The sequence below is a fragment of the Fusarium venenatum genome, assembly GCF_020744135.1.
Source record: "Fusarium venenatum strain MPI-CAGE-CH-0201 chromosome Unknown EDB82scaffold_2, whole genome shotgun sequence".
Taxonomy (NCBI): Eukaryota; Fungi; Ascomycota; class Sordariomycetes; order Hypocreales; family Nectriaceae; genus Fusarium; species Fusarium venenatum.
This window is the reverse complement of record NW_027072130.1, coordinates 6,590,450-6,614,725: the sequence shown is the minus strand read 5'-3', so window position 1 is coordinate 6,614,725 and position 24,276 is coordinate 6,590,450. Positions and strand designations below refer to the sequence as shown.

At 46.5% G+C, this 24,276-nt stretch overlaps 15 protein-coding genes across 15 annotated transcripts; 8 read left to right on the top strand and 7 right to left on the bottom strand.

The window, feature by feature from the left end:
* Nucleotides 1–950: 950 nt before the first annotated feature.
* Nucleotides 951–1,265, top strand: EDB82DRAFT_429785 (thioredoxin-like protein; the record flags this gene model as incomplete). Its single annotated transcript, XM_025735565.1, has 1 exon — nt 951–1,265. One exon carries the CDS (start codon nt 951–953, stop codon nt 1,263–1,265), a length of 315 nt encoding a protein of 104 aa, XP_025586259.1.
* Nucleotides 1,266–1,538: 273 nt separating this feature from the next.
* EDB82DRAFT_475693 (NmrA-like family protein) lies at nt 1,539–2,553 on the bottom strand (the record flags this gene model as incomplete). The annotated part of the gene is made up of 3 exons (XM_025735563.1): nt 1,539–2,006; nt 2,057–2,470; nt 2,521–2,553. The coding sequence occupies 3 exons, from the start codon at nt 2,551–2,553 to the stop codon at nt 1,539–1,541; spliced, it is 915 nt and encodes a 304-aa protein (XP_025586258.1).
* A 701-nt stretch (nt 2,554–3,254) lies between these two features.
* On the bottom strand, nt 3,255–4,143 carry EDB82DRAFT_536864 (uncharacterized protein). Its single transcript, XM_025735562.2, has one exon. It carries the CDS (start codon nt 4,053–4,055, stop codon nt 3,429–3,431), a length of 627 nt encoding a protein of 208 aa, XP_025586257.1. The 5' UTR covers nt 4,056–4,143; the 3' UTR covers nt 3,255–3,428.
* A 152-nt stretch (nt 4,144–4,295) lies between these two features.
* On the bottom strand, nt 4,296–5,764 carry EDB82DRAFT_556175 (uncharacterized protein). Its single transcript, XM_025735561.2, has one exon. The coding sequence runs from the start codon at nt 5,690–5,692 to the stop codon at nt 4,394–4,396; it is 1,299 nt and encodes a 432-aa protein (XP_025586256.1). The 5' UTR covers nt 5,693–5,764; the 3' UTR covers nt 4,296–4,393.
* A 707-nt stretch (nt 5,765–6,471) lies between these two features.
* Nucleotides 6,472–7,327, top strand: EDB82DRAFT_525013 (uncharacterized protein; the record flags this gene model as incomplete). Its single annotated transcript, XM_025735560.1, has 2 exons — nt 6,472–6,519; nt 6,569–7,327. The coding sequence occupies 2 exons, from the start codon at nt 6,472–6,474 to the stop codon at nt 7,325–7,327; spliced, it is 807 nt and encodes a 268-aa protein (XP_025586255.1).
* Nucleotides 7,328–7,346: 19 nt separating this feature from the next.
* Nucleotides 7,347–8,878, bottom strand: EDB82DRAFT_178712 (uncharacterized protein). The gene is made up of 2 exons (XM_025735559.2): nt 8,482–8,878; nt 7,347–8,435 (listed from the first exon to the last, which is right to left on the bottom strand). Exons 1-2 carry the CDS (start codon nt 8,681–8,683, stop codon nt 7,366–7,368), a joined length of 1,272 nt encoding a protein of 423 aa, XP_025586254.1. The 5' UTR covers nt 8,684–8,878; the 3' UTR covers nt 7,347–7,365.
* Nucleotides 8,879–8,967: 89 nt separating this feature from the next.
* Nucleotides 8,968–10,259, top strand: EDB82DRAFT_500271 (uncharacterized protein). Its single transcript, XM_025735558.2, has 6 exons — nt 8,968–9,082; nt 9,135–9,373; nt 9,426–9,484; nt 9,538–9,794; nt 9,848–9,944; nt 9,994–10,259. The coding sequence occupies exons 1-6, from the start codon at nt 9,061–9,063 to the stop codon at nt 10,196–10,198; spliced, it is 879 nt and encodes a 292-aa protein (XP_025586253.1). The 5' UTR covers nt 8,968–9,060; the 3' UTR covers nt 10,199–10,259.
* EDB82DRAFT_500267 (uncharacterized protein) lies at nt 10,260–10,853 on the bottom strand. Its single transcript, XM_025735557.2, has 3 exons — nt 10,668–10,853; nt 10,568–10,617; nt 10,260–10,509 (listed from the first exon to the last, which is right to left on the bottom strand). Exons 1-3 carry the CDS (start codon nt 10,798–10,800, stop codon nt 10,336–10,338), a joined length of 357 nt encoding a protein of 118 aa, XP_025586252.1. The 5' UTR covers nt 10,801–10,853; the 3' UTR covers nt 10,260–10,335.
* Nucleotides 10,854–11,631: 778 nt separating this feature from the next.
* Nucleotides 11,632–12,545, top strand: EDB82DRAFT_556172 (uncharacterized protein; the record flags this gene model as incomplete). Its single annotated transcript, XM_065609667.1, has 2 exons — nt 11,632–11,700; nt 11,778–12,545. The coding sequence occupies 2 exons, from the start codon at nt 11,632–11,634 to the stop codon at nt 12,543–12,545; spliced, it is 837 nt and encodes a 278-aa protein (XP_065464928.1).
* Nucleotides 12,546–13,480: 935 nt separating this feature from the next.
* EDB82DRAFT_500261 (uncharacterized protein) lies at nt 13,481–14,485 on the top strand. The gene has a single exon (XM_025735555.2). It carries the CDS (start codon nt 13,744–13,746, stop codon nt 14,443–14,445), a length of 702 nt encoding a protein of 233 aa, XP_025586250.1. The 5' UTR covers nt 13,481–13,743; the 3' UTR covers nt 14,446–14,485.
* A 22-nt stretch (nt 14,486–14,507) lies between these two features.
* On the top strand, nt 14,508–16,137 carry EDB82DRAFT_445922 (amidase signature domain-containing protein). Its single transcript, XM_025735554.2, has 3 exons — nt 14,508–14,966; nt 15,021–15,919; nt 15,979–16,137. Exons 1-3 carry the CDS (start codon nt 14,711–14,713, stop codon nt 16,126–16,128), a joined length of 1,305 nt encoding a protein of 434 aa, XP_025586249.2. The 5' UTR covers nt 14,508–14,710; the 3' UTR covers nt 16,129–16,137.
* On the bottom strand, nt 16,138–18,075 carry EDB82DRAFT_500259 (Aldehyde/histidinol dehydrogenase). The gene is made up of 4 exons (XM_065608620.1): nt 17,863–18,075; nt 17,725–17,812; nt 16,427–17,680; nt 16,138–16,366 (listed from the first exon to the last, which is right to left on the bottom strand). The coding sequence occupies exons 1-4, from the start codon at nt 17,884–17,886 to the stop codon at nt 16,230–16,232; spliced, it is 1,503 nt and encodes a 500-aa protein (XP_065464927.1). The 5' UTR covers nt 17,887–18,075; the 3' UTR covers nt 16,138–16,229.
* Nucleotides 18,076–18,328: 253 nt separating this feature from the next.
* Nucleotides 18,329–19,289, top strand: EDB82DRAFT_525006 (uncharacterized protein; the record flags this gene model as incomplete). The annotated part of the gene is made up of 4 exons (XM_025735551.2): nt 18,329–18,365; nt 18,419–18,663; nt 18,723–18,926; nt 19,026–19,289. 4 exons carry the CDS (start codon nt 18,329–18,331, stop codon nt 19,287–19,289), a joined length of 750 nt encoding a protein of 249 aa, XP_025586247.2.
* A 542-nt stretch (nt 19,290–19,831) lies between these two features.
* EDB82DRAFT_500252 (general substrate transporter) lies at nt 19,832–21,947 on the bottom strand. Its single transcript, XM_025735550.2, has 5 exons — nt 21,689–21,947; nt 21,357–21,631; nt 20,758–21,301; nt 20,323–20,710; nt 19,832–20,269 (listed from the first exon to the last, which is right to left on the bottom strand). Exons 1-5 carry the CDS (start codon nt 21,758–21,760, stop codon nt 19,944–19,946), a joined length of 1,605 nt encoding a protein of 534 aa, XP_025586246.1. The 5' UTR covers nt 21,761–21,947; the 3' UTR covers nt 19,832–19,943.
* A 391-nt stretch (nt 21,948–22,338) lies between these two features.
* On the top strand, nt 22,339–23,519 carry EDB82DRAFT_475681 (uncharacterized protein; the record flags this gene model as incomplete). The annotated part of the gene is made up of 5 exons (XM_025735549.1): nt 22,339–22,627; nt 22,677–22,835; nt 22,888–23,210; nt 23,270–23,339; nt 23,386–23,519. The coding sequence occupies 5 exons, from the start codon at nt 22,339–22,341 to the stop codon at nt 23,517–23,519; spliced, it is 975 nt and encodes a 324-aa protein (XP_025586245.1).
* Between the last annotated feature and the right edge of the window lie 757 nt (nt 23,520–24,276).

The following is a 24,276-nucleotide window of genomic DNA, read 5'->3' as shown; positions in this document are numbered from 1 at the left end:
ACAACGAAATCGTCATTATTGACTTCTGGGCTACCTGGTGTGGTCCTTGCTAAGCTATTAGGCCAAAGTTTGTGGAATGCTCTGAAGAATACCCTGGTGCCTTTTATGCCGCGGTTGACGTGGATGAATTTCCCGGCATTGCAGAAGAAAATGGGATTCGCGAGTTACCCACATTTATCGTTTTCAAAAACGGAGAGAAAGCTGGTGACGTCATAGGAGCTAATCCTCCCGCCATTTTAAAGCTTATCCAGGCACACACGCCGTAAGAGTGAACTACGCGAGACGATAATTTAGAAAGTTTCATCCGTTACGAAATACCTACAACTGTTTAGAAATGGGCATTTCGAATTGGCTGGCATTTGGTCCTGGTTATTATAACTACAACGTTTTGGGGATGAGGACGGAGAGCAAATAATATAATCGACAATCTATGATCGATGCTCTTTATAGAAATTGGCATGACTTTTATTATTGTTCGTGGAGGAGGTCTCGAGTTAAAAATAAACCCAATTCTCATATCACTATAGTCACATCTCCAATCTTCCTTCCCACAACCTCATCGACGCGAGCATACCTTCAATAATGTTTTTGTTATTCTTTATGCTATCTGCAGAATAGATGGAGATGAAATGGGAAAAGTGACACCACTGATTTCCAACTCCCTGAACAAGCTACATCACTAATTATCAATGCCTGTCAGCATGCAAGCCTTGTTTAGCCGATCCGGACATGTCTCTAAATTTGCGCCATTCATGTGATTGAAAACCTAACAGCGCTGAACACGTATCGATCGATCAATTGTATGATGTCAGAGGCGGTGGAGGGGTTGAGTATTTAGTACCCGTGGATTCTCATAACATGAGTTCATCGCCAGTGATAATCACTTCTCTCTCCTTACCTACCTACCCAACTTTCAAACACATTTTTATAAAATCAATAACATCGCCAAAATGACCGTCACCGCTATCACAAGCCTGGCTCAATACAAGGAGATCATTGAAACCCACGAAAATGTCATCATTGACGCCTGGGCACCGTGGTGTGGTCCTTGCAGATTTATCAGCCCGGTTTTCGAAAAACTCTCCGAAACCTTCAGTAATATTTATTTCGCCAAGGTAGATGTGGACGAGGTGCCTGATGTTTCGGAAGAACTTGGAATTCGCGCAATGCCCACATTCACCGCCTTTAAAAATGGAGAAAAAGTCGATATTCTCCAAGGAGCTGATCCTAACGGGCTTGAAAGACTTATCCAGAAACTGGCTTAGTCGACTACAACAAACTACATAAAAGGATAATCGACAAACGGTCATTTACTCTGATATAATTCTGTTAAGGGTTCTTCTGAACGGACGGCTTCTGATGCCAATTCTCATAAAGATTTTGTTAACGGGGCAGAGCCAACAAGATGAAAGGAAAAAACGCTATTCAGTATCTATGGCCGACACCCTCCATGGTGTGCGTTTACATGGAGATTAAATTTCCTTCTTCAATAATTAAACTGTTGCAAAGGAAAACTCAAGTTAAAACTGCCCCAATGCTCATACAGCGGTATTTGCATCTCTGACCATCTTTCTCACAATTTCGTCGACGCTGTCTGTCCCAAGACCTAACACACGATTCCCTGAACTTTCTTCCTCGGCATAATTCGCTCTCAGACCATGCGTGTTTCCATAAGTAGTCGCGTGCACAAGAATAAATCCACCACTGAAGTCTCCAGCACCCAACCTCTTTCTCGCTTCAGTGACCTCTGCGTCAGTGGTAGTCCTTTCGACATTCCACTTCTCACCAGTGGCTTGCTCCAGGGAATTCAAAATCTCATTTTGTGTAGTCACAACTGAATAAACGTAGAGGTAGCGGTTTCGAGTTTCTTCAGGATGCTGCAGCGTTGAAATGATGGCTTGTGCAAGTTGCTTTTCGTTGGTCAGTGTGAACCTTTTGTTGCCTTCATCCCAGACTTTGGCGGTTCGGTTCTTGATGTCGTATCCAAGAAAGCCATTTGCGAGTCCCTACTTATCATAAGTGTTTCGTCTTTCTGTAATTAGAAAATAGAACATACCCAGTCGAACAATAGACCAGTGGCTAGGCCAGTCCAGCTCAATCCGTCTTTTTCCTTGGACTTAAGATAGTCGATAAGATTCTTCTTGACCTCAAACAATGGTAGTAGTTCCAGCACAACTGGATCCCCACTACTAGATGAGAACTCAGAAGGTAAGAAGCGCTTGATACCAGCACGGACAGAAGCATCAACTAGCTTTTGCTGTTGATCAAAGCCTTCGACTCCGAGGGCGGAAATGACAACTTCTTGGCCCTTCAGCGCTTCCGAGAGATCGTCTTCAGAGAAATCTGTGGTTCGGACTGTCACATTTTCTGGATAAGTCGCTTTACTTTCCTTGCGAGAAAGCACAGTGATATTGAAACTAGAGTTTGATGTAAGGCCGTCGATAATTATCTTGCCAGTGCTTCCGCTAGCCTTTGGGCCATGTCAGTGGGTGTTCCAGCAGAGAGTTTACAGTGACTTACACCGACAACAACAATATTCTTATAAGGCGACATGATAGAAGATACGTAGGTGTTTTGAATGAGGTGAATCAAGATGCTATGAGTGAAATTGTTTGTTGGAAAGCTATATGTTGTAGTTCCAAGCACTTAAATACTCATCAATATCGTCGTGGTCGTCACTCCAGTCCCAACATCCGAAGTCTTGACTTGGAAAGGAACTTGCCTGAACCAATCATGCTTTAGGATGTAGCCTTGGGCCAATTACAAATGTAATGGGCTAGTGCTGACGGTCGATCCATCTAGATGTTGTCATCATAATCAACCAATCAATTCCTTCATTTGTAAAGGCAAAAGGATCGTCTTGGTAAGCCTGGAGAGTTCCGAAGGATTTGGCTTCTGCATTTCTCAGCATCTGTTCCTAGTGTGAAACTGTTGAAAGCGAAGAGCCGAACACCGAGACTTACCTCTGTTAGTATCTCGTTAGTAAATTAGACTAGGAACTTTTTTTTTTCATGACAAAGGACTATCATTAGTTAACCCTATTCTGTTTCGCTGCTTTACCCACTGGTAATATTATTACGAACTGAGCCTCCAGGATTAACATCTAAATCGAATGGAAATTTGACACCAATGGCGGATAATTAATAAGATGGTAACGTTAACAAAGACAAGCCAATTAGGAGCTTTGTCACAATAGTGGAAGACTATTGCACCATCCATACGTAAATTCACATAGCTCATCAACTTGACCATGTCATCGATACAGGTAACCTATGTATATGTCATGCTATCAGCCATTCTACAGTACTCCAGAAAGTCGCATTACGGCAATATTGGTGCCAAAAAAAGCCTTCTCCCATCGTATTTTGTTTGTTCTCTCTCTTTCAACCTTCTTGCATGGGTGTCAATAGTCTCTGCCTTGGTTCTTCTCAGCCGAGGGCAGCATAGAGACCAACAACGCCCCCAGCTCCAATAAGCGCAGCCCTCACAAGGTTGAGCCAACGAAACTTCTCTAACAACGCATTCACCTTTTCATCTTGTTCTTGATTTGAGTCTTCCTTTGTACGTTCCTGAGGCCCACTGAGATCGGTGAACTCAACACCCTCGCCACTTCCCTTAACAGAATCGAAAGCACTTCTGTCAGTCGAGGCGTCACCTTCCGCGGCGGCCCTCCGACTTCTAGCTCCGCCCAGTTTGTTATTCTCCCGAATGAGAGCAAAGTTTGTAGGGATCATAACTTGAGTAAACGGTGCGATACTAAATGAAAGTGCTGCAGCAAGAAGAAGCCCATTGGTTTTGGAAGTGTTATTTGATATGAAGTAGAGGGGGCTGGAGCTTCCATTATCGAGTGATGCGGAATAGATGAAGCCGATAGTTGAGATGAGTGAAGCGGAGGGAAAGACATGAGATCCGCGACTAAAAAGCCATCTAACTGCAGGAAGGGAACGAGATGCTGGTTGAGATTGAAGCTCGGGAATGTCGAAGAATGTCAAAGTGGCGATGCCACCTGATGCCAGAAGGGCGGTGGTGATGGAGAGAACTTGGACGTGAGACATGATGAACTGATATCAGTCTTTTTATTTTATTTTTAGGAGATATGAATGAGACGTGATAGTAACGACATTTGAGACAATTAGAGTGCTGATATATCTGAATTAATATGGATGACGTAGACGGATCTTTAACAGAATGGCGTTCCAATACTTGTGTCGGCATTTTAGAAGTTTCCGTTACTCCGCCAATTGTCCGCCTATCAACAGGTACTTCCATATTCTTAGCACATTAATCACGTATTTCACTACAATTCTTATACAACATTGTTTTCTTCTAGCCCTCTTGAAATTCACCATGGTCCATTGCCATCTCGCCACTCGATACGTGGATAGAGGTCACCTCAAAGATCGACCTTGACAGCGATAGCACTTTGCGAATAGAACCCTGTCGCAAATAGCCAACCCTTTTTCTTACCACCTTCCAACTCAGGGTCAATACCGATCAATACTGCTGTAGCTGCCGATCGCAGCCTGTTTCCATCGTCTTCGAAGAGAAGCTTCTTCTCCCATTTCCCATTCTTTGGCTGAGCTAGCCAAACCATGACGGGTTCAGTTCCGGATGCAACTCCAACTGACTTTGCGAGATCCCCAGCTTTGGATAAACCTGCGGAGACATAACCACTGCTGTCCCCGTTCACGTTGGAGAAAGAATCCGAGTACCACGAAGGGTTATCCACGGCCGTGTCAAAGTCGATGGTCTCGAAAACCTCCAGGGAGTGGTTGCTTTTGACGGTTGCAAGATGAATATCTCCACTTGCAGCACTTCCGATTGCTATCTCATCCGGTGTCCTGCCATGACCTAGACCGTTATTGTTGTGAAGCCCAGTGAGCGCAACAGAAGCATTGAGACCAGCAATAGCATCTTGGGAGGTCGCATCTGTGACTTGCACAAATATAGTGGTTGACCACTTTCCGCCATAATAGACATCTTCAATCTGACGAAGAATACCTTCTCGGTAGTGATGATCGTTGGTAACGTAAAAGCTAGTCGGAGTGCGAGCAACGATATCATTTGGTGTTTGGATCAACGGATGACTGACGGAACGAACATATCGAGCAGTAGAAGACCCTGTTTGATGATGGAATATCTCAATCTGAGATGCCGCTTTGTTTCCGGGATATTTATCATAGGTTTCCCCATCAACCACATGTTGCAGATATTCGGGGTGAGGAAGATGGTTAATAGCGAAAATGTACACACTGGAAGCATCCTCGGGATCCGAAATAACGTCAATTCCATGGGTGATGAAAGGTCCAGCAAAACCGTCAAAAATGAGTTTCTTCGACTTGAATGTTGCAGGATCTATGACGTGGATAGACCCACGGGACTTGCTCGCAGTGAGGGGATCATGGACCACGCTAAGTCCAGGAAACCACGAGAAGCGCGACTCATAAGAATCCTCACAAGCAGTAAATAGCAGGCCGCTAGACTTGTGAAGATGTAAGTCTTCGCAGAGCATCGTGTCCTCAATTGTCACAAAATCTCCATCTTTGACGACAGTGTTGGCTGGTTGGCGAAAGACGCCAAGGACGGTGGTGAAGCGGTTAATTGGACGGGCCAGAAGAACACCGAGGCCAATCGCGAAAGCAGATAAAGCCAGGGTCTTTGGACCTGCAATGGAACACTTGGAAGATGGCATCCTGAAGTATTTCGCCAACTCGTTTGTCTTGAAAGAAGTTGTTACTTTGGTGTTAGGGTCTTGGGATGAGGGGGCATGGAGACAGAAACTAGACTAGACTAAACTACACATTTGCCGAGGTCCAGCTCAAATCAGTGGATTGGTTTACATACGACGCCGATCATATCTCTTCTTCCAGTTGCGACACATTGGAAATCCAGTTTTGTGATGAGTGTTTGTAACCAGGGTTGGTTACAGCTCTGAGTGGTATTTTAGTACCTACCTAGCCACAGGCAGTCTCTACAGATCGCATGTTTCTTTTTTCCATGCCATGAATTGCGACGTAACTTCATTTTTCTGCACCAAATACCTCTACTTTGCATTAAAGAGCGTACATCTGGTAGTATCTGAATACAGGAAACTCGTGAAGCACAGTAGACTCACGTGCGCCACCATCCGCGCGATGCAAAGGTGTAGGTTTTGTGACTAATTTCAGCGCGACTAACAGCAGTACATAGCGAATCAGCATGTCAAAAATGCGATAGATAACCAATTGCCGCCAGGGGTGCAAAGCCGGTTCGTTAAAATGTTAAGGTTATGGGGTGTAAGCCATCGAGAGTCTGATTGGTAGGTCAGACTGGGATGATAAGCCAACTGGTAAGACACAGTCATATCTCTTTCTGGGTATAAGATGTCAGCAAAATGCTATATCTGCGAGCTTACTTCCCGTCACGCAACTCTGCAAACTCTCATAGTTCTACGCATGACCGACATACAGTAGATCATCAAAGAATTAAAAGATGGACGGGACAAATCAGCTATCGAAACCTAGGCTCATCTATCTCGCGGTAAGTTAAACCCTTACAAGCAAAGTGTAGCCACTAACCACCGTCCCAGCACTCTCCAAGTACGCAGGCAGTGCTATGGCTCCTTGAAGAACTTGGAATAGAATACGACATCACGAAATTCGACCGTCCTTTGGACAAGCGAGCAGCCGGTCTCAGCCAAACACATGTACAGGGTCACGCCCCACAGCTCATCCTACCTGATGGGCAGGTTATCACACAAATGAGCGCTTGCATGCTTTACCTCCTTCTCACGTATGACACCAAACAGACGTTCCACAAGACCGATGTTGGATACAGAGTTCGTGAAGACTATCTGGTTAGCCTTGCCACGACTGATCTCGTGGCGCGGTTGGGAACGAAGCATCTATTCATGGTACTGGGTTCTGTAACACCTTTCTTCATAAGTCCTGTAATAAAGCTTCTTGGGTATGGACTCAACAAAGCGTTTCTGGATGAGGATGTCCACAATGCCTTGCAAGTGGTGGAAATGGAGCTTGAAGGTCGAGAATGGATTATGGGAGGCAGCGCGCCTTCGCGAGCCGACATGGCGCTCAAGATTGCTTTGGATATGGCAGTTCAGCCGAACCTTGTCGAGATAGACAAGTGGCCAAGGGTGAAGGCATGGCTGAAGCGATGCGAGGCGAGACCTGCGTGGAAGAGGTCGATTGACAAAGGAATTGGGTATCAGCTCGACTGGAACTCCAGACTTCAAGAAAGCCAAAAGCTTGGTTTGTCGGCTTGGACATGGACATCGGTGGCACTAACTGGGGCTGCAGTTTCTTATTTTGTGATCCGCAGTGCCAATTAAGACCGTTCTTTGCATTTGCATCTATCTGTTATATGGCATTAACCTTCCCAAAGATACTTCTGCTCGACTCCTGGTATCAATGGTCTCAGCGCCATACCATAGTCCCCTCTATTAGGTGTCCTCATCAGCGTGTGAATGTGAAACTTGGCGGGCTCTTGATTATTCAAGAACACGCCTGAGTGGTGATCAAACTCGAATATCACCACCGGACTCTGGATTCTGTAGTAGAATGGATCCTCATTGTTGTAGCCGCCGATCCAGCAGAAATATGTTTCATGAAACCACTTCTTAAACTGCTCTAGACGTATCTCCCTCGCTGTGGAAGGTAGATAAAGAAGGAATTCGTTTGCAATGTCCAGAATGTATTTCTGCTGCTCAGCCGTCATCTCTGATACAAGTATACCTTCGTATGGAACAATTCTGTTGTCGCGATAGGCACCACAGAGATGTCGCTGGTCATCGTGGTTCCACCGCGCATATGACATGGCAGGGTCCTTCATAAGTTCATAGACTTGAGCTGCTTTCTGCTGGTCAGGCGATAGGCTTTGCATGAGTCGTAGACCCAGGTCTTCCTCCCGGTGTAGAATTCGTGTGCCTTTGTATGGTCCGTCATCGATCAAGTTTGGTTCTGCGCCTGTGAACCATGGCGACACCACAATTTGTGATTTATATAGGAAGATGTTCAGACAAAGGTGGTGGCCGTAGAATGAGAAGCCCCAAGGACGAGTCGTAGAGGGTTCCCCAAACAGAGCGAAGTTATATGAGAATTCGTTCATGATGGAAGGTGACTCCACAAGTTCCCCCAAGAAATGGTTCACCCGCATGGCGCCGATTGCTTTTTCGTACCCTTCAGGAGAGAGGGTAAGCTCCAAGACTTTGAGAACCTTTGCCCTCAAATCATTTGTGACCTCATCGAGACGAATGCCTTTATCACTAAGCAAGAACTCAGGGTTGGACCATGAGCGCCACTCTGGACTGTCGATATGGTAGAAGGTCTTGTCCTTTTGTTCTTCACTCAGGCTGTTGCAAAGACTATTCGCGGCCTCTACTATGGATTCTATGGGGATGCTCTCGTGTTGTAACTCGAATAGACCATCTCTCACGGCGCCTGGAGATCGTTAGTCGAGCGACTAGGAGAAACCTGGGATACCTACCATCGGAGGTGACGCCTTGATAAGGCTCATTGAATAGCTTGCGCCAGTGTAGATACAAGCCGTATAGCCAGGGAGGATTTCCGCCTTTCTTGAAATTTTCCGCATACTCGTAAGCATCTTGCTTCTTCATGTCCTGGAACCGCGGTTGGTTTAGATCCGGGAGGTACTGGCGAAAGCCCTCAACATGGCCTGACTGAGACATGATTGATGCAATGAAGGGTCAGCAGCGCCTCTCAGTTTACCATAGGATACTCAAGATACGGTGATGGACGTGATCTTGATCCAAAACTGGGGGTCTTGAAAGTCGTCATCAGGGACAATGTCTTCGATCGAGGACGGATATATGTTTCATTTTCAGTATCGGTCGCCCGTGGTTGTGATCACTGATTGGCTGTCATCGTTCTTGCTGGCTTCCCCGCTGTATTCAAGTGCGGGGGGTTCAGAGCGCTATATCCGAGGTCCAATACCTCCGATACAGGAGGGTCAGCAGTCGAAGTAAGCATCAACCACAACGCAGTAGACATTAAGGCCTATAGTGATAGTCCTCTGTGTTGTCTTGCATATAATAAAAGAGTCAAGATGTCGTCTACTACTTTCAATCGTAAGCAACGTTCCGGATGCTACGATTAGTTGCGTTGTAACTAACTTGCTAGGTCTTGTGCGGTTTGTACCCAAGTCAGACTCCACGAGTATCCTAATCGGTGAACCATCACAAGAAGATCTGGACATCGGTCTTGCTACTCGTGATGGGAAAGATGTTACCGTCGCGGTATTTACGGGATCTTCTGTCCTGTCTCCAGGTACCCGAACAGACAGGACCGAATCTATCGAGAGGATCTTGTCACCCTTGGCACAAGAGGAAGTCGGAACTATTCGCTGCATTGGATTGAACGTAGGTCTACTAAAACAAAAAAGGGTGTGGGGAGATTTTAACATTTTTACAGTATGTCCAACACGCGAATGAAGTCAAAATGGACATCCCAAAGATCCCAACTCTGTTCCTGTAAATCCCCAAATTCCTCATCGCAAATACACCCGGCTAAGTATCTGTCGCAGTAAGCCTAGCACAGCATTGGGTGATCCTTGGCCTGCTCCCACGTTACTACCTAAAATCACCCAAAATGATGGGAGTGGTGATTATGAATCAGAGCTGGCAGTAGTTATTGGCAAAGCTGCCAAGAATGTGTCTGAGGAGAATGCCATGGATTACGTCTTGGGCTATACAGCTGCCAACGATGTCTCGAGCCGTGTCTCGCAGCTTAACCAGTCTCAGTGGTGCTTCTCCAAGGGTTTTGATGGAGCATGCCCTATTGGTAAATCGTTCCATCATTTTGTTCCGAAGGCAGATGACTGACCATCGATTCAGGGCCTGTTCTTGTCTCAACTTCAGCTGTTCCAGACCCTTCCAAGTTACACATTCGTGGCTTGAAGAACGGAAAGGTTCTCCAAGACTGTTCTTTGGAGTGAGTACCCGTCTTGTTACATATTCCTTCACTTACTCACATTTTCCAGTGATCTTATCTTCAGTGTCCCCAAGCTTGTCAGTTTCTTGTCACAAGGCACCACGCTTCCAGTCGGCACAGTAATAGTTACGGGTACCCCTGCTGGAGTAGGAATGGGCAAGAGTCCCAAAGAGAACCTGGAACATGGTGACGAGTTCAAAGTTGAGATTTTGCCGCACATCGGAACACTGGTTAGCAAGTTTGAGAACGAATAATGGCTTGGTTACAGGTACCAGAGATTATGAGAATAAGAATATGAGAAAACATTTATTTAAATACCACATCTAAAAGTCCTCCAATTTATACTTTATACGTGTGCTCAACCCAAGATAATTCCCGACTCCGTTTAAATCTAGCTATCCAACAGGGCAGGGACCTTCTCAACGAGATACTCAACAATCGCATCTGGTCCTCTCTCAACTTGCAGACCAGTCGGTATGGCATGAAGCTTGATGTCAGGTACAATAGACTTTGCCATTGCGTGAATTTGTTGTGCCTCTTCTGGTGACCACATGGAAGCGGAGAACTAGGAGGGGCATGGTTAGAGTGTGTCAAAGTTGCACTGCCTCAGATAGTTAACTCACCAACACATCAGGCTTATGTTCAGTCACTTTAGGGATCACCTCGTCCATGCCTAGACACCTTATCAGTGAGTCACAAGACACGGTTCACCAGCCAACCTACTCTGACAGTTGTCAACGTGAATAATCTCGTAATCATCTTGAAGCTCGGCAATAAGACGTCCAATGAGACGCTTAGCACGTTCTGGTGCCGTGTTGACAGTGACAAGTCTAAATGGTCCTTTTCTTGATGTCATTTTATCGTCGGTTAATGTTTTGCTGGTCAAGTGCGGAGAAGTGAATGTTGTTGATTGTGAGTCGGATATGATTCGGCCTGTTTGCTCCGTATTTCCGGAGCAGAAAGTGGGGCAATGTCCGAAAGAAGCTATACAACTGTGAACTTAGCATTCAATGGTACCTAGACAAGAATGGCGATACCATCTGGAGCTAATTGCTACAGTCCAGAAGGAGCTGACCATCTATCCGGATACCTCTTGTGGCGCGCGATTTTGGGTCATCTGTGACAATATACACTTGAATGCCTTGGGTGAACGTTTTATTTTTCGAAGTTTAATTTGAAAACCAGACCTTCTCAATATACTCTAAACTCTAAACCGAACGTGTGCACATCAAAAACCCAATAGATCAAATACGTATTTCCTCAATAACTGACTAACTTTCCCAACAAGAACACGTGCACTGTGATTGACAACAAAGGCTGAACCCTATGTTGAGGGGCCTTTGGTGTGAATTACGCCAAAATTCAAAGCATAAAGGCCTCGATTCGAAGGTATAAATGAGGGTGTCCTTGTTATCTCTGTCCCTGTTTGACTTTACACCTTTTCATGACCTTCGAAGTACTTCGTACGCCCTTTCAAGGCTTCTCCCTACTATCATCATTTTAGTACTTCCTACATTTCAGCCAGTTCAAAAACTCGATTATCTATTTTGAGCTTACTGACCTTCACCCTTTCAAGGTATCCTCCCCCTCCATCTCCTACAACATCAACACTATACAATTCGCAAGTCAATATCGGCAGGTCAACAAACCACACAGGAGAAAAGGACCAGCGTCGGTATATTATAACATGGCGGTCTTTAGAATGGACATTGTGCTATACGGAGAAGTTTTTTCGCCTGAAGATCTGTTTTTTATTGTTAGGATTAATTTAAGGCGAGAATGTACACAGGCTAGTTCTTTTGCGGCTCTTTTCATGATGCACACTTATTCAAGGAGTGTCCTGATGTGCGAGGAAAGATTGATTCAATTGATCTCAGTCAGTTGGATCTTTCTACAGTTCCTAATACGACCATTGCTAGCGAGTTCGCAGCTTTCATTGCCGGTGCTCTAGGAATCAGCAAGTTCAACCTCATTCCGATCCCAGACGAATTGATCTACCCAGAATTCCCTCCTCATCTCACCAGGGTCCCAAGTACAGTACCAAAGGAGTACTACATCAAGAGACCTTCAGTTTTGGGTCATGACGGAAAACATACTCTCACCGCCGAAACGGTTCTACAAGAGACTAAGGTTGGAGAGGTTCTGATGAAGAACCCCCATCCAAACATTGCCTACTACCGAGGATGTGAGGTCGTGGATGGCAGGATCCGTGGCCCTTTCTGGGATAGGTGCGCAATGACTCTGCACGACCATTTGCGGGCAGAAAAGCCTTTAGACGTTGAACACTTCCTGCAAGGTTTGGAAGATGGTCTACGCCATCGTCACAATTTGGGTTACTGTTACAATGATATCAACGAATCTAACGTGTTGCTTGACGATGATGGTAACGCTGTTATTATTGACTTCGATTTATGCATGCTCCAGGGGAAGACGTTATTAAAGGGCGGTGGACATCCAGGATTTACTTTGGGAGGGATGCAATTTTCTGATCCCAAGAACGACATGTATGCTTTCAGGCAGATGTTAGAACACTTGCATGGACCTATGACAGATTATCAGTGGGTTGATGATGAGGACATCGGGGAATTCGATGATGGGTAGATCTATTAGGGTGCTACAGACTATCAGTATTTATTGAAGTAAGAGATGGATAAGATACTATTCATTGGTAAAACGAGAGTCTTCTCCAAGTACGGTTATGGAATGACGGTTAACGCGCGTCGCGTGTGAAGCTGAAATCGACGACGCACGTGTTTTCACACTGTCTGTGGTGCTAACAGAGCTACTTAAGCTTGCACCATGCTTGACCACGATTTTAGGTATTCGAAGTTAAACAAGCGAGTGGTTATCACTTTCGCCATCCTGTTAGCCCGCCCCGCAGCAATCATGACTTGGTGCACTCACCACCAAAATGAAAACACCTTGGCTAGAACGATACGGTTGTTGACCTCTCGGTTTAAACTCAATTATTTTCAAATAGTTTTCCAAGACAGTTCTCAGCCCATTCCTTATAATCCTCACCACCACCGTCTTTATAACTCTTAAATATAAGAAGAAAGAAAAAATATATAAAGATATCCGTAATTGTTTATTAACAATCTGGAATATGCAAATGCAGACATCCTGTTTTGCACCTTATTTTCCTCGTTGTTACCCTAAAGCTTAGTACTTATGGGTATGATATCTCTTTATCTTATCGTTGGATAAGACCTGAGATAAGAGAAATAAGGTAACAGGGGATAAACAGGTGTACCAATGTAAATGGGCGTTCCACTCCACATTTTGTGTTGCAATGGCTGATGCAAGTGCTGACTTAGTGTGTATAGCGCCTTTCCTGAACCGGCCGTAAACGGAAGGTAATTGGAGATTTGATAAGTTGATCAAAGGGAAGCAATCGTGAACTACGTGGAGACAGTCCGGATTTGTTTTGAGATATGTGCATCATATGGTGACTACAGCTTCCCCCCGCGATTTTAAAGGATACAGAGAGAAAGGGTTGCAAGGTCTGAAGTGGCCCAACGATGTAAAGATTGCTGTGTCATTTGTCATTAATTATGAAGAGGTAAGCTTAATACTAGATAGATAACGAGCTCAATGACAGTCTGATAACTGAATTCGGATGCAACTTTAGGGTGCTGAGCATTCGATCGACAATGGCGACGGGGTTTCAGAGACGACTCTCCGCGAATTCCCTGGGATGGCGTGTATCAATGAACGCGATTTCAACGCCGAATCAGAACACGAATAAGGTTCTCGGGTTGACTTCTGGAGACTGTTTAAGCTCTTTAACAAAAACAATATGAAGTTCACTCTTTATGCTGTCGCGCAAGCACTTGAGAAACAACCTGAAGTAGCTGCGCGTTGTATGCAAGAAGGCCATGATGTAGCGTCGCATGGCTATCGATGGGTGGATCATCATGGTCGGTCCCATGACAAAGAGAAAGAGTTCATCAGAAAAGCAATCAAGAGCTTGAAAAGTCTCAGAGGGTACGCACCAAAAGGCTGGTGCTATGGTCGTCCATCACCTCGCAGCCGAACTCTCGTTCCACAGGTCTACCAAGAAATGGGCGAAGAACTGAAATGGACGAGCGACACGTACGCCGACGATGTACCGTACTGGATCGATCTTCCTAGTAAGCATAACAAACAAAATCCAAAGGGGTGTCTTATGATTCCATATAGTTACGACTGTAACGACTTTAAGTTTCATACCGTCACTGGTTTCAACGACCCTGACGGCTTCTGTACTCACTTGAAGAATGCCTTTGATTTGCTCTACGATGAGGGAGAAGACGGAGAGCCCAAGATTATGACCGTCGGTTTGTATTGTCGCATCATTGGAAGGCCTGGGCGGTTCAAGGCCTTGAAAGACTTTGTGGATTACATAGAGCAGAAGGAAGGAGTTTGGGTAACTACGAGAACAGAGATCGCCGAGGTATTCAAGACCCAGTTCCCTTATAATAGGGGTCAACTGGTGGAAGGTGAAGACAGCGAAACCTAGTATCCTTCAATTCATCTGTGGTATTCTGGATTCAACAAGTTGAGAGTTGCTGATCTGTATGCCTGCCAAGAGATGCCGTTGAAGAGAGCCTAGCGTTGTCGGCTCATCTCAGGTGACGACTGTGGAGAAACCATTATGTCAGTCTCACCACAACAATCGAAAAGTCGCAGATCTTCGAATAGGACACATTGCTGATCATCTAAATAACAAATCGTGCCATTCTTACACTGATTTCTTACTTGATCACTCACGCCAGTTTCACACCATGCTGACCGAAGCATACAAACTCACGGCGACGGAAGTCATCGCCAAAATCCGAGATGACCAACTGACAGTGGAAGAATATGCGGAGTCACTACTGGCACGCATCAAAGAACGTGATCCGATTGTCAGAGGATGGGTTTATATAAATCCGGATCAAGTGCTCGATGAAGCTAGAAAACTCGACGAAATACCCAAGGAGAACCGAGGGCCACTTCATGGAGTCGCTGTAGCAGTGAAAGACGTCATCTACACAAAAGGTGAGTCGGCAAGTAATGTAGCAGTCTGAATGTCGCCCAATATTGACAAATTAGATATGCCTACTCAGTTCAACTCTCCCATTTACGAGGGTGACGCTCCCCAGGTGGATGCAGCCAGTGTTATCATCCTGCGCAAAGCTGGTGCTCTGATCTTTGGCAAAACCACTACGACAGAGTTTGCAGCTACCACTGAAGGGCCAGCTACCACAAACCCACACGATAGCTCCCGTACGCCTGGAGGCTCATCATCAGGATCAGGTGCAGTGGTTGGGGACTTTCAAGTGCCCATTGCCCTTGGCACACAGACCGGGGGGAGCACCATCCGCCCGGCATCTTTCAACGGCATCTACGGTTTCAAGCCAACTTGGAATTCCATATCGAGGGAGGGCCAAAAGATGTTTTCGATCATCAACGATACTCTGGGGTTTTATGCCCGAAGTGTGGCTGACTTGAACCTGCTGGCCGATGTCTTTGCTTTGGAAGATGACCAGCCTCCGAACCCAGACGTTCTGCTTCAAGGGCTTAGGATAGGTATCTGCAAGACAATGGTATGGCCTAAGGCAGGTTACGGTCTGGTGGATGCGATGATCAAAGCTATTGAGCTCCTTCGTTCGAACGGCGCTACAGTAACCGAAATCGAGTTCCCAGATCATCTTCAAGATTTGCCTGACTGGTACTCCACCATCTTCAACTCTGACGGAAGAACGGCATTTTTACCCGAATACAGACTGGATAAGAGCCGTATCGCGGATCAGCTTGTCGGACACGTTGAGAATCGCAAGAAAATCTCTAGAGCTGCGCAGCTTAAAGCCTTTGATGCCATTGCGGCGGCAAGACCTGTGGTGGATGAAATGCTCAGTCAATACGATGCTGTCTTGACACCTAGTGTACCAGATGAAGCGCCGGAAGGCTTAGAGTCTACTGGCAGCGCAGCATTCTGCCAGATATGGACGGTGAGTATTGTCTCAGGTTCAAGTTTGTGTGAATAAATGAAACTGATGCGACACTGTAGGTTCTGCACAATCCAGTCATTAACGTTCCCGGGTTTCGTGGTTACAATGGATTGCCGATTGGATTATCACTAGTTGCACCTAGATATCATGACAGGAAGCTTCTTGCGGTGAGCCAAGTTGTGGGGAGATTATTCGAGGCTTCTATTTGATGCGCCCCTTATCCGAGACACATGGAACCTGTATTTGATGACTTGGAAGTTTCTCCAATATTGCAATCTATTTATCCTTCCGCGCAGTATGCATGGTCTCTCTAAACCAAGCCATCGACCGTGATCGTGCCCGTCTTGTGTATCATGTACTCATTTACAGCCACATCCTTTCCAGCCTCCTTACCGTAGCCAGACATTTTAATGCCCCCAAAAGGCGACTCAGCTGCGGACGAGTTTCCTATTTACTTGGTTAGCAAATATACAAGCCCTATCCTAAAAAGTATGAAAAACATCATACCGGTATTAAGCGCAATCATGCCAGCTTCAAGATTCTCGAAGAGTCTCCAGATGCGATCGGCATTCTTAGTGAAAGCATAGCTGGCCAAACCCATCGGCGTATCATTAGCCACCAGGACGGCTTCCTCTTCTGTCTCGAACTTATAGAATGCAGCGATGGGCGCAAAGCACTCTTCGCAAGAAATGAGAGTATCATGAGTCATGTCTGCCAAGATGGTTGGTTCAAAAAAGTACCCCTCTTCGCCGCCCTTGGGAGAAAGACGATTCCCACCCGTCACGATACGGGCACCTTTTGAAACGGCGTCTTTGATGAGGCGTTCAGCCCGGTCCAGGCTATCAGGCTTTGTTACTGGTCCGAGAGTGGTTCCTTCAGAAGCACCATGGCCGACGACATACTTTGCTGTTTCTTCCGCAAAGCGTTGCAGAAACTTGTCGTACACGGCTGATTGGACAAGGAAGCGGTTTACTGTAACACAGGCTTGACCAGCATGACGCCACTTGAGGCCCACGATTTCACGTAGGGCTGCTTCTATGTCGGCGTCGTCGAAGATTAGACAGGGACAGTTGCCTCCAAGTTCAAGCACCACTTTCTTCAGACCCAAACTGCAGAGATTCGCAACTAAAGTCCCGACGCGCGTTGATCCAGTGAAAGTGACCTTTTTTACAAGGTCATGCTTACAAAGCGCCTCGCTCAGTGACGGTGTGTTATCCAAGCTAGTAGGCAAGATGTTCAAAACACCATCTGGAAATCCAGCCTCGGTAGCTAACTTTGCCAGGGCCATGGCAGTCACTGGTGTTTCTGGCGACGGCTTCACCACCATAGTACACCCCGCCGCCAATGCTGCTGCAGCCTTTCGCAAAACCATTGCAACGGGGAAGTTCCAGGGAACAAGGGCTACAGCGACACCAAGTGGCTGTTTGATAGTTAAAACCCGTCTATCTGGAGCAGATGGAGCGAAGCATGTTCCCTGGATACGCTCTGCCTCGCCAGCAAACCAGGCAGTGAAGGTCAAAGAATAGTCCATCTCTCCAATGGCTTCAGTGTAAGGTTTGCCCGTTTCATAGACAAGCAGTGTGGCCAAATCAGCCTTGTGCTCGCGGATAAGGGCGTCCCATTTCAAAAGCCACTGTGCGCGTGCTCTTGGGGATGTCTTCTTGAAAGTTTGGAAGGCATCGTACGCGACCTGCACGGTGAGGTCTACGTCGTCTGCCGAATTGTTTGTTACTTTTGCCCAGGGTTTGTTCGTTCCGGGATCTGGGACTGTTAGCGTGGTAAGAGCATTGGATGGGAGAGATTACCCAGGACGTCAAAGGTTGCACCTGACTGTGCGTTTTTTGTTTGACCTGCGATGTAGGAGTCCGTAATTAACAGATCAGGGCGACTAAGCTAATTGACATGTGAGCTTTGGTAACATTTAGCGATGATAGTCCATGTACCTTGAAAGGTAGTTCGTACGCCATTATGTCTGTCCGTATAGTTTCTTCCTGTGTTGTAGGTCTGCACCGTATAGATAACAGAAACAATGCCCTCCAGCTTGACGTTGATGATGGGCCAGAAGAGGATCCCAATAGAATTCAATAGTTTACTGTGAAAATGTCGTCTTTTCCGTCATGGCCTTGTCTTTATGATATCCACGTAACATGTTGTTTAGTAATGGTCATTGAGAGTTTCCCCGCTTGCTGATCACCAACCAAATGTGTCGTGTCGGCTCATAGCTGCAGCCATCCGAGTTCAAGCCACCTTCCAGAGACAGACAAGATCTGCATCTATGAGAGGGTGAAGCAACCAACATATCTCAGTAGTGTGGACACCCACCAACAAGGTCAATAGTGAGACAGCTATAATTATCACAGAACTTCAATTATCATCAATAAAGATTCTACAATACTCCATTCAGTAATAATGGGACGCTTAGACGGAAAAGTCGCGATTGTTACAGGTCAGTCTCTACGCATCATCGTGTTCCCATACTGTAGCTGACACAAACTGAAGGCGCTGCGTCTGGCTTTGGCCGAGGCATCGCAGAGCATTTCGCTGAAGAGGGAGCCAAAGTGCTCATCTGCGACATCAATGAAGAAGCCGGCAACAAGGTCGCTACAACGTCCGAGTCCTTTACGTTCCAGACCATGAACGTCACAAAAGCAGGAGATTGGCAAAGTGCAGTTGAGAAGGCAGTCCAGCTCTGGGGACACATTGATATCTTGGTCAATAATGCGGGAACAAGCTATGAGAACAAGGTATGTTTCACGCGAGGAACGGATGACTACAGGCCGTTCATTGACGTTATGGTTTGTAGAGCACCAATCTCGTCACCGAGGACGAGTTTGACAAGGTCATGAGCGTCAACGTCAAGAGTGTCTTTCTCGGAAGCAACGCCTTCACAACGCAGGTCAAAAAGCAGGGCACAAAGGGTTCCATGATCAAAATTGCCTCTGTGGGTGCGCATCGCCCAAGACCCGGACTGGTGTGGTACAACGCCTCCAAGGGAGCCATCACAAACGTAAGTAAACTCTTCATGGCCACGAGTTGGTATGCAGTGGAAGGACGATGCATCCTTCTGTCCCCATGGAAGAGACAAGAGACAACTGACAATCGAAAGGCAACAATGGGTCTCGCTGCAGAATATGGCCCAGATGGCATACGTGTCAATTCAATTTGTCCTCTCGCCACAATGACAGGTCTTCTTCCAAAATTTATTGGCAAAGAAATCACGCCCGAAGTACAGAAGGCTCTGGGCAACGTACCACTTGGCCGTATGGGAGAGATCCGAGATGTTACCAAAGCTGCGGTATTTCTTGCGAGTGAGGAATCTTCATTCATTACTGGTGTAAACCTAGATGTTGATGGAGGCCGTGCAATTTGAGATATCAGGCGAAACCCTTGTATGTTATGCATGTTGGTCGCACTTGTATGACATATGACATGGAAGTCCACAGGTAGCCCCTCATTAATAGCAAAGAACAATGGAATGCCAAGTTCTGCATCAACAAGGGTCTCTTCCTCTCGGGGATTAGAAACAAGGGCCGGAAGATCCCGCGCCTATAAAAATTAAAAAAGTACTCAGATCCTGGCAAGTGGAATGTTCTCTCCCCTTTGCAGTTTGTCGATCCAACGACCGTGGATTGGACCTGTGACATAACATGTCGGTCTACATGTGAAATTGTGCAGGGTTGATCCTATACCGTAACCAGCCTGTCACAAATCACAGAGTTGGTTGTTGTCCCTGCGCTTTCGATAGGATGAGAAAAGAAGCCAAAAGATCTTGTTTGCTGACCCAGTAGTGGGGAAAGGGTTGCCAACACCGTTTGGATCGCGATGAGATGAGTACGATGAGATTCGGGTGTAGTAGGTGTTCCAGTAGTTCAATTAAGAATGGTATCATCACATGCTCATGAGAATTAATCAGATCGTATCAACAAAGCTATTATGGATTTCTACTATTAACTGAATATCTCACCGGGAGATTTATCGTGACCCTTTGACCATCATCATAATCGACTGCGCCTGTGTGCGCAATCTACCTCTCAGAGGAAACATTCTGACTACTGTTGCTGGAAGGGACATCATTTACGCCAGTCGCCGGACCCTTGTCTCTGGCATGGGCTTCTGAGATCAGTTTCCTGTCAATGGCAGCTCGCTCTTCATCCGTGGCATCGTTTATATGCACAGCAACCTCATCTCCGAATTGCTTACCAATCTCTTCAAGAGATAGTCGCGCTGTCTCGGGCCAGAAGAAGTAGATAGCTGGGATGAAGAGAACACTCCAGCAAATGACGAGAAGAAAGTACTTCCATCCCACGGCGTTGAAACCAATGGGGGCGGATTGGAGAAGGATGATGGTGGCTAGTTGGGTCAGTTTGGTCATACATAGAGACAAAGATGTTGTTGATACTTACCAGCGAATTGCCCAAACAGTGACCAACCAATACCGATGGACCTGATCTCGGTAGGGAAGATCTCTGAGACATAGAGATACATTGTTGTGTTGCAGAATGTTCCTTGGAAAGCAAGGTACAAAAACATGAACAAGACGCCCATAGCATTACCTGCTTTGTTGTCTGTACCAGCATACAACGAGATCATGGCACAATAGACAGAAGTGGTAATGACGATACCCACAAAACCAGTCATGTACATCTTGCGACGGGAGTTTACCTTGTCATGGAGCCAAGCACCACCAGGGTTGTAGATGAGTCCAGCGGTGGTTAACCACAAGGCAGAGAGTAGCAGAGGCATGTAGCCCGTCTGCCCCAAGCTGGTATACAGGATGACAGCATAGTTGTTCTTGCGGCGGTGAGTAAAGGCGCTTCCAGCAACAGATGGGCACTTACAATGATGAGAGGACCTCCAAACTCGGCACCCCACTGCGTCATGAATCCAATGATCATGCGAGTGCGATAACTTTTCTTCTTCAGCACGGCCTTCCAAGGGTTCCCGCCATAAGCCTCCAGCTTTTTAGCATCAAGTTCAAGCTGCTTGTCAATCTGGTAGAACTCCTCTTTCGCAACCAGATCTTCAGGGTCATTGGGCGACTTGCGAAGACGCACGAGCACTGACCATGCTTCGTCGCGATGGCCCTTGGACATGAGCCATCGAGGCGAGCGCGGGATCCATGGAGAACCGGCAAGAAGCACAACTGGTGGGAGGATTTGGAACGCCAATGGGAAGCGCCATCCAAACTCGAGATTTGAAGAGAAGTATACAGCGAAACCGATCCAGGAGGATAGCATGTAACCGAAGACAAGAAAGATCGCATGATGACCTACAAGCCAGCCTCGGGCTAGAGGGCTGGACATCTCGGAGAGGTACATGGGCGTTACGGTAGCCATAAGACCGACACACATTCCCATGATCCATCTACCAGCCTGGAACATACTTCAAACACGTTAGCCTTGAGCGCGCATTTCTCGCAGTCTATAAAAGAGCTTACGCAAGATTCTGAGCAGCGCATTGAAGCACACCACCGAGAATACCCAATGCGCAACCAAATTGGATGCTCCTCAAACGCCCGTAGTAGTCGCAAGCCCACATGAGTATCAGGCAAGCGACGGCGCCACCAGCAGAGAAGAGGCCATTGGCGGTTGCAATCGCTGGTGTGGTTATAGTATCGTAGCCGGGTTCGCCATTTTGAGGGAGATTGAAGAATTGATACCAGCCTGGTTGTCCGATCGTGCTTCCTATGATTGAGGCGGCATATCCATACGTCTAAGCGCAAAATTAGTATACCGTCTTGAGGAGCAATAATGGAGAGAGTCAACGCACGGTACCGCCAATAGCAACAAAAGTGATGACAAGCTTGTTGTACAAGCTCGTCTGATTCCCTGTCTGTGGCATTGTAACCCAGCGACAATACTTGACGGAAATTTCGATCAGATACGAGAATCAGGGAAAAAAGCAAAAAGAAGAGAGAAGGTACAGAACACGGATTGAGCAGAAACCAAAGTTCTGATCGGCATTTACTTTTTGTCAAAGAGGGTCGTCCTGGGTCTTTTTGACACTACTACTTACTGTACTCCTAACCAGAAACTCGGTTGCCGATCACCGGAAGCGTGCTGGACCTGCCGAGAGTCAGATCAGTTCTTGTGCTGCAGGGATATGCGCTGTGGCTTTCCTATTGTGACTGTAAAGAGGTCCACTCGGATTGCATGCAGTGGCAGGGCATCAACGACAAACATGCATTTCACACAACAACCTTTTAACGAGTGGTGGGTATATCAAGGATCTTGCGAAAACTCGAACCATTTTGACTCTTTTTGGACTGGGCTCCGGCACGGCAAGCGGCTCGTTGACGCAAGTAGACGGGGATCACGATTGCTGTGCGTATAAACAAGGACCAGATCAAGTGCAGCATCTTATTGTTCCTGCATCTCCTAGCTGAACTCATTAATATTTTTATACTCATTTCCAGCACAATGGATCCTTCTATTATGGAACAAAGCTGGGACGAACTTCCTGACCCCAAACGTGTCTGGATTGGAGAGCCAGGTAGTCGAGAAGAAGGTCTGGGCCGTCTTGTCCTCCTTACGCCCGAGCGTGTCGCAAGTGCAGCACAGAGTCAGATCAAGACAGGAATACGAGTTAACTTGGGTTGGGATCTGAATAAGCTTGAGTATGCTTGTTTTAATCGACAGCCATGTGAACTGAAGATGGTGCCTTTGCTGGACGGTGTGGCATTTGATGACATCTACGTTATGAACCCACGTCAGTACTCTCGAATTTGGTGAAAAATCTTGTACTAATGGCTTTGCAGAGCAAAGTAGCCAATGGGATGGTCTGCGACACTTCTCCATGCCTCGCGAGAAGGGTAGTATGGAGCGTGTGTTTTATGGCGGGACTACTAAAGAAGAGATTCTGGACCGGTCCAACGACAGAATTGGTATTCATCATTGGGCTCAAGAAGGAATTACAGGTCAGTTCTCAACTTCGGACTCAGCTGCTTCAACAAGATATTTACGAACCAGGCCGAGGCGTTCTAATCGATTATGCATCATGGGCCGAAAAAAGAGGAATCAAATACACAACATTCTCTCAACACACCATCAAGCTTGCCGAGATCAAGAAAATTGCCAAGGAATGCAATATCACTTTCCAACGTGGCGACATTCTTCTCATTCGCATTGGCGTCATCAAGGAGTGGGAGCATGAAATGGACGTAGCAGCCAAGCAGGCCTACGCTGTCAGCACAAGTCCCAAGCACGCAGGCGTCGAAGGAACAATGGACGTGCTCAAGTGGGTATGGAATACAGGGTTTGCGGCTGTGGCTGGCGATGCGATTAGTTGGGAGGTAAGTCCCTGCCGCCTGGACATGCTTGGCTTTCGGTGATTAATGGTTCTTGGCTTCAGGTATATCCGCCTCCCGAGGGGACAATCTTGATGCACGAGTATATGCTAGCTGGATGGGGGATGCCGATTGGTAGGTTCTCTAATGCTTGTTGATATCGCATTCACCAACTCTACAGGTGAATTGTTTGATCTTGAGAAACTGGCTGAGACGTGCAAACAGCTGAACCGTTGGACATTTTTTATGGTTTCATCGCCGTTTAATATGAAGGGTGGCATTTCTTCTCCACCAAATGCGCAAGCCATTTTCTAGTCTGGCCGGGAACTCGGCTCGGAGGACAGGCATGCATGTGAAGCAAACAAACAAGGGTCCACGACTCACAATTAGCCTATCCGTCGCCAACAGTCAGAATTATAAGGTCATAATTGCTTTTTGTCGCCTCTCGTTTGCATCTTACCTGAAACTAATGACCGTGGCTGAGAGAACAATAGCTCAGTCATATTTGACAACACAAGCGACCCTCCATGCCAAGATCATATCATCAACTTTCTTTCCTCGTCTCTTCCCTCGAGGCTCCGCAATTGAGACGTCAACGGGCCGCTTCCGAAGCCGCGGTGGGGATTTATGTGTCGATCATTGACGAGTCTGGGCGCCATGTAACCTTGGACTAACCAACAGGATATTTTTCTGCTTTTTTGTTTTCTCTTTACGTGCTTGAGTACCGTGGTTGGGAAATAGGATTCAGCATTTAATCTCGGCAGTTTCTACCTTCTACATATGTATGGTGAGCATGAAGATCTTTATGCAAGAATCTTTTACATGCTCGGGTATGTGCTACGCTACATATCTTCAGCGTATTGACAGACATTAGAGCTATGTAGGCTATCCGACCGCAAAGTGATCTACGTTTGATGTGCATGTCGGCTACAACAGGCCTAGAAGCCGTTATTCATACTCCAAGCGTCTTAGCATGAAACTTCGACAAGTCATCAAATATCCGAATGCTCAACCAACAAGGTCCAGTCTTTTCTGCCGCGTCCCACGCCATCCTTCAGCCCATACAAACTCG

Coding starts and splice junctions, on each gene's coding strand:
- EDB82DRAFT_536864 (XM_025735562.2), bottom strand. CDS start 4,055: ATGTCTCACGTCCAAGTTCTCTCCATCACCACCGCCCTTCTGGCATCA.
- EDB82DRAFT_556175 (XM_025735561.2), bottom strand. CDS start 5,692: ATGCCATCTTCCAAGTGTTCCATTGCAGGTCCAAAGACCCTGGCTTTA.
- EDB82DRAFT_178712 (XM_025735559.2), bottom strand. CDS start 8,683: ATGTCTCAGTCAGGCCATGTTGAGGGCTTTCGCCAGTACCTCCCGGAT. Junction 8,436..8,481: donor TCAAGGCGTCACCTCCGATG/GTAGGTATCCCA, acceptor AACGATCTCCAG/GCGCCGTGAGAGATGGTCTA.
- EDB82DRAFT_500271 (XM_025735558.2), top strand. CDS start 9,061: ATGTCGTCTACTACTTTCAATC. Junction 9,374..9,425: donor TTCGCTGCATTGGATTGAAC/GTAGGTCTACTA, acceptor ACATTTTTACAG/TATGTCCAACACGCGAATGA. Junction 9,485..9,537: donor AAGATCCCAACTCTGTTCCT/GTAAATCCCCAA, acceptor TATCTGTCGCAG/TAAGCCTAGCACAGCATTGG.
- EDB82DRAFT_500267 (XM_025735557.2), bottom strand. CDS start 10,800: ATGACATCAAGAAAAGGACCATTTAGACTTGTCACTGTCAACACGGCA. Junction 10,618..10,667: donor TCACGTTGACAACTGTCAGA/GTAGGTTGGCTG, acceptor TAAGGTGTCTAG/GCATGGACGAGGTGATCCCT. Junction 10,510..10,567: donor AACATAAGCCTGATGTGTTG/GTGAGTTAACTA, acceptor TGCCCCTCCTAG/TTCTCCGCTTCCATGTGGTC.
- EDB82DRAFT_500261 (XM_025735555.2), top strand. CDS start 13,744: ATGAAGTTCACTCTTTATGCTGTCGCGCAAGCACTTGAGAAACAACCT.
- EDB82DRAFT_445922 (XM_025735554.2), top strand. CDS start 14,711: ATGCTGACCGAAGCATACAAACTCACGGCGACGGAAGTCATCGCCAAA. Junction 14,967..15,020: donor AGACGTCATCTACACAAAAG/GTGAGTCGGCAA, acceptor TTGACAAATTAG/ATATGCCTACTCAGTTCAAC. Junction 15,920..15,978: donor CATTCTGCCAGATATGGACG/GTGAGTATTGTC, acceptor GCGACACTGTAG/GTTCTGCACAATCCAGTCAT.
- EDB82DRAFT_500259 (XM_065608620.1), bottom strand. CDS start 17,886: ATGGCGTACGAACTACCTTTCAAG. Junction 17,813..17,862: donor CGTACGAACTACCTTTCAAG/GTACATGGACTA, acceptor CATGTCAATTAG/CTTAGTCGCCCTGATCTGTT. Junction 16,367..16,426: donor CATGATTGCGCTTAATACCG/GTATGATGTTTT, acceptor CCAAGTAAATAG/GAAACTCGTCCGCAGCTGAG.
- EDB82DRAFT_500252 (XM_025735550.2), bottom strand. CDS start 21,760: ATGCCACAGACAGGGAATCAGACGAGCTTGTACAACAAGCTTGTCATC. Junction 20,711..20,757: donor TTGGAGGTCCTCTCATCATT/GTAAGTGCCCAT, acceptor CACCGCCGCAAG/AACAACTATGCTGTCATCCT. Junction 20,270..20,322: donor ACTGTTTGGGCAATTCGCTG/GTAAGTATCAAC, acceptor TGACCCAACTAG/CCACCATCATCCTTCTCCAA.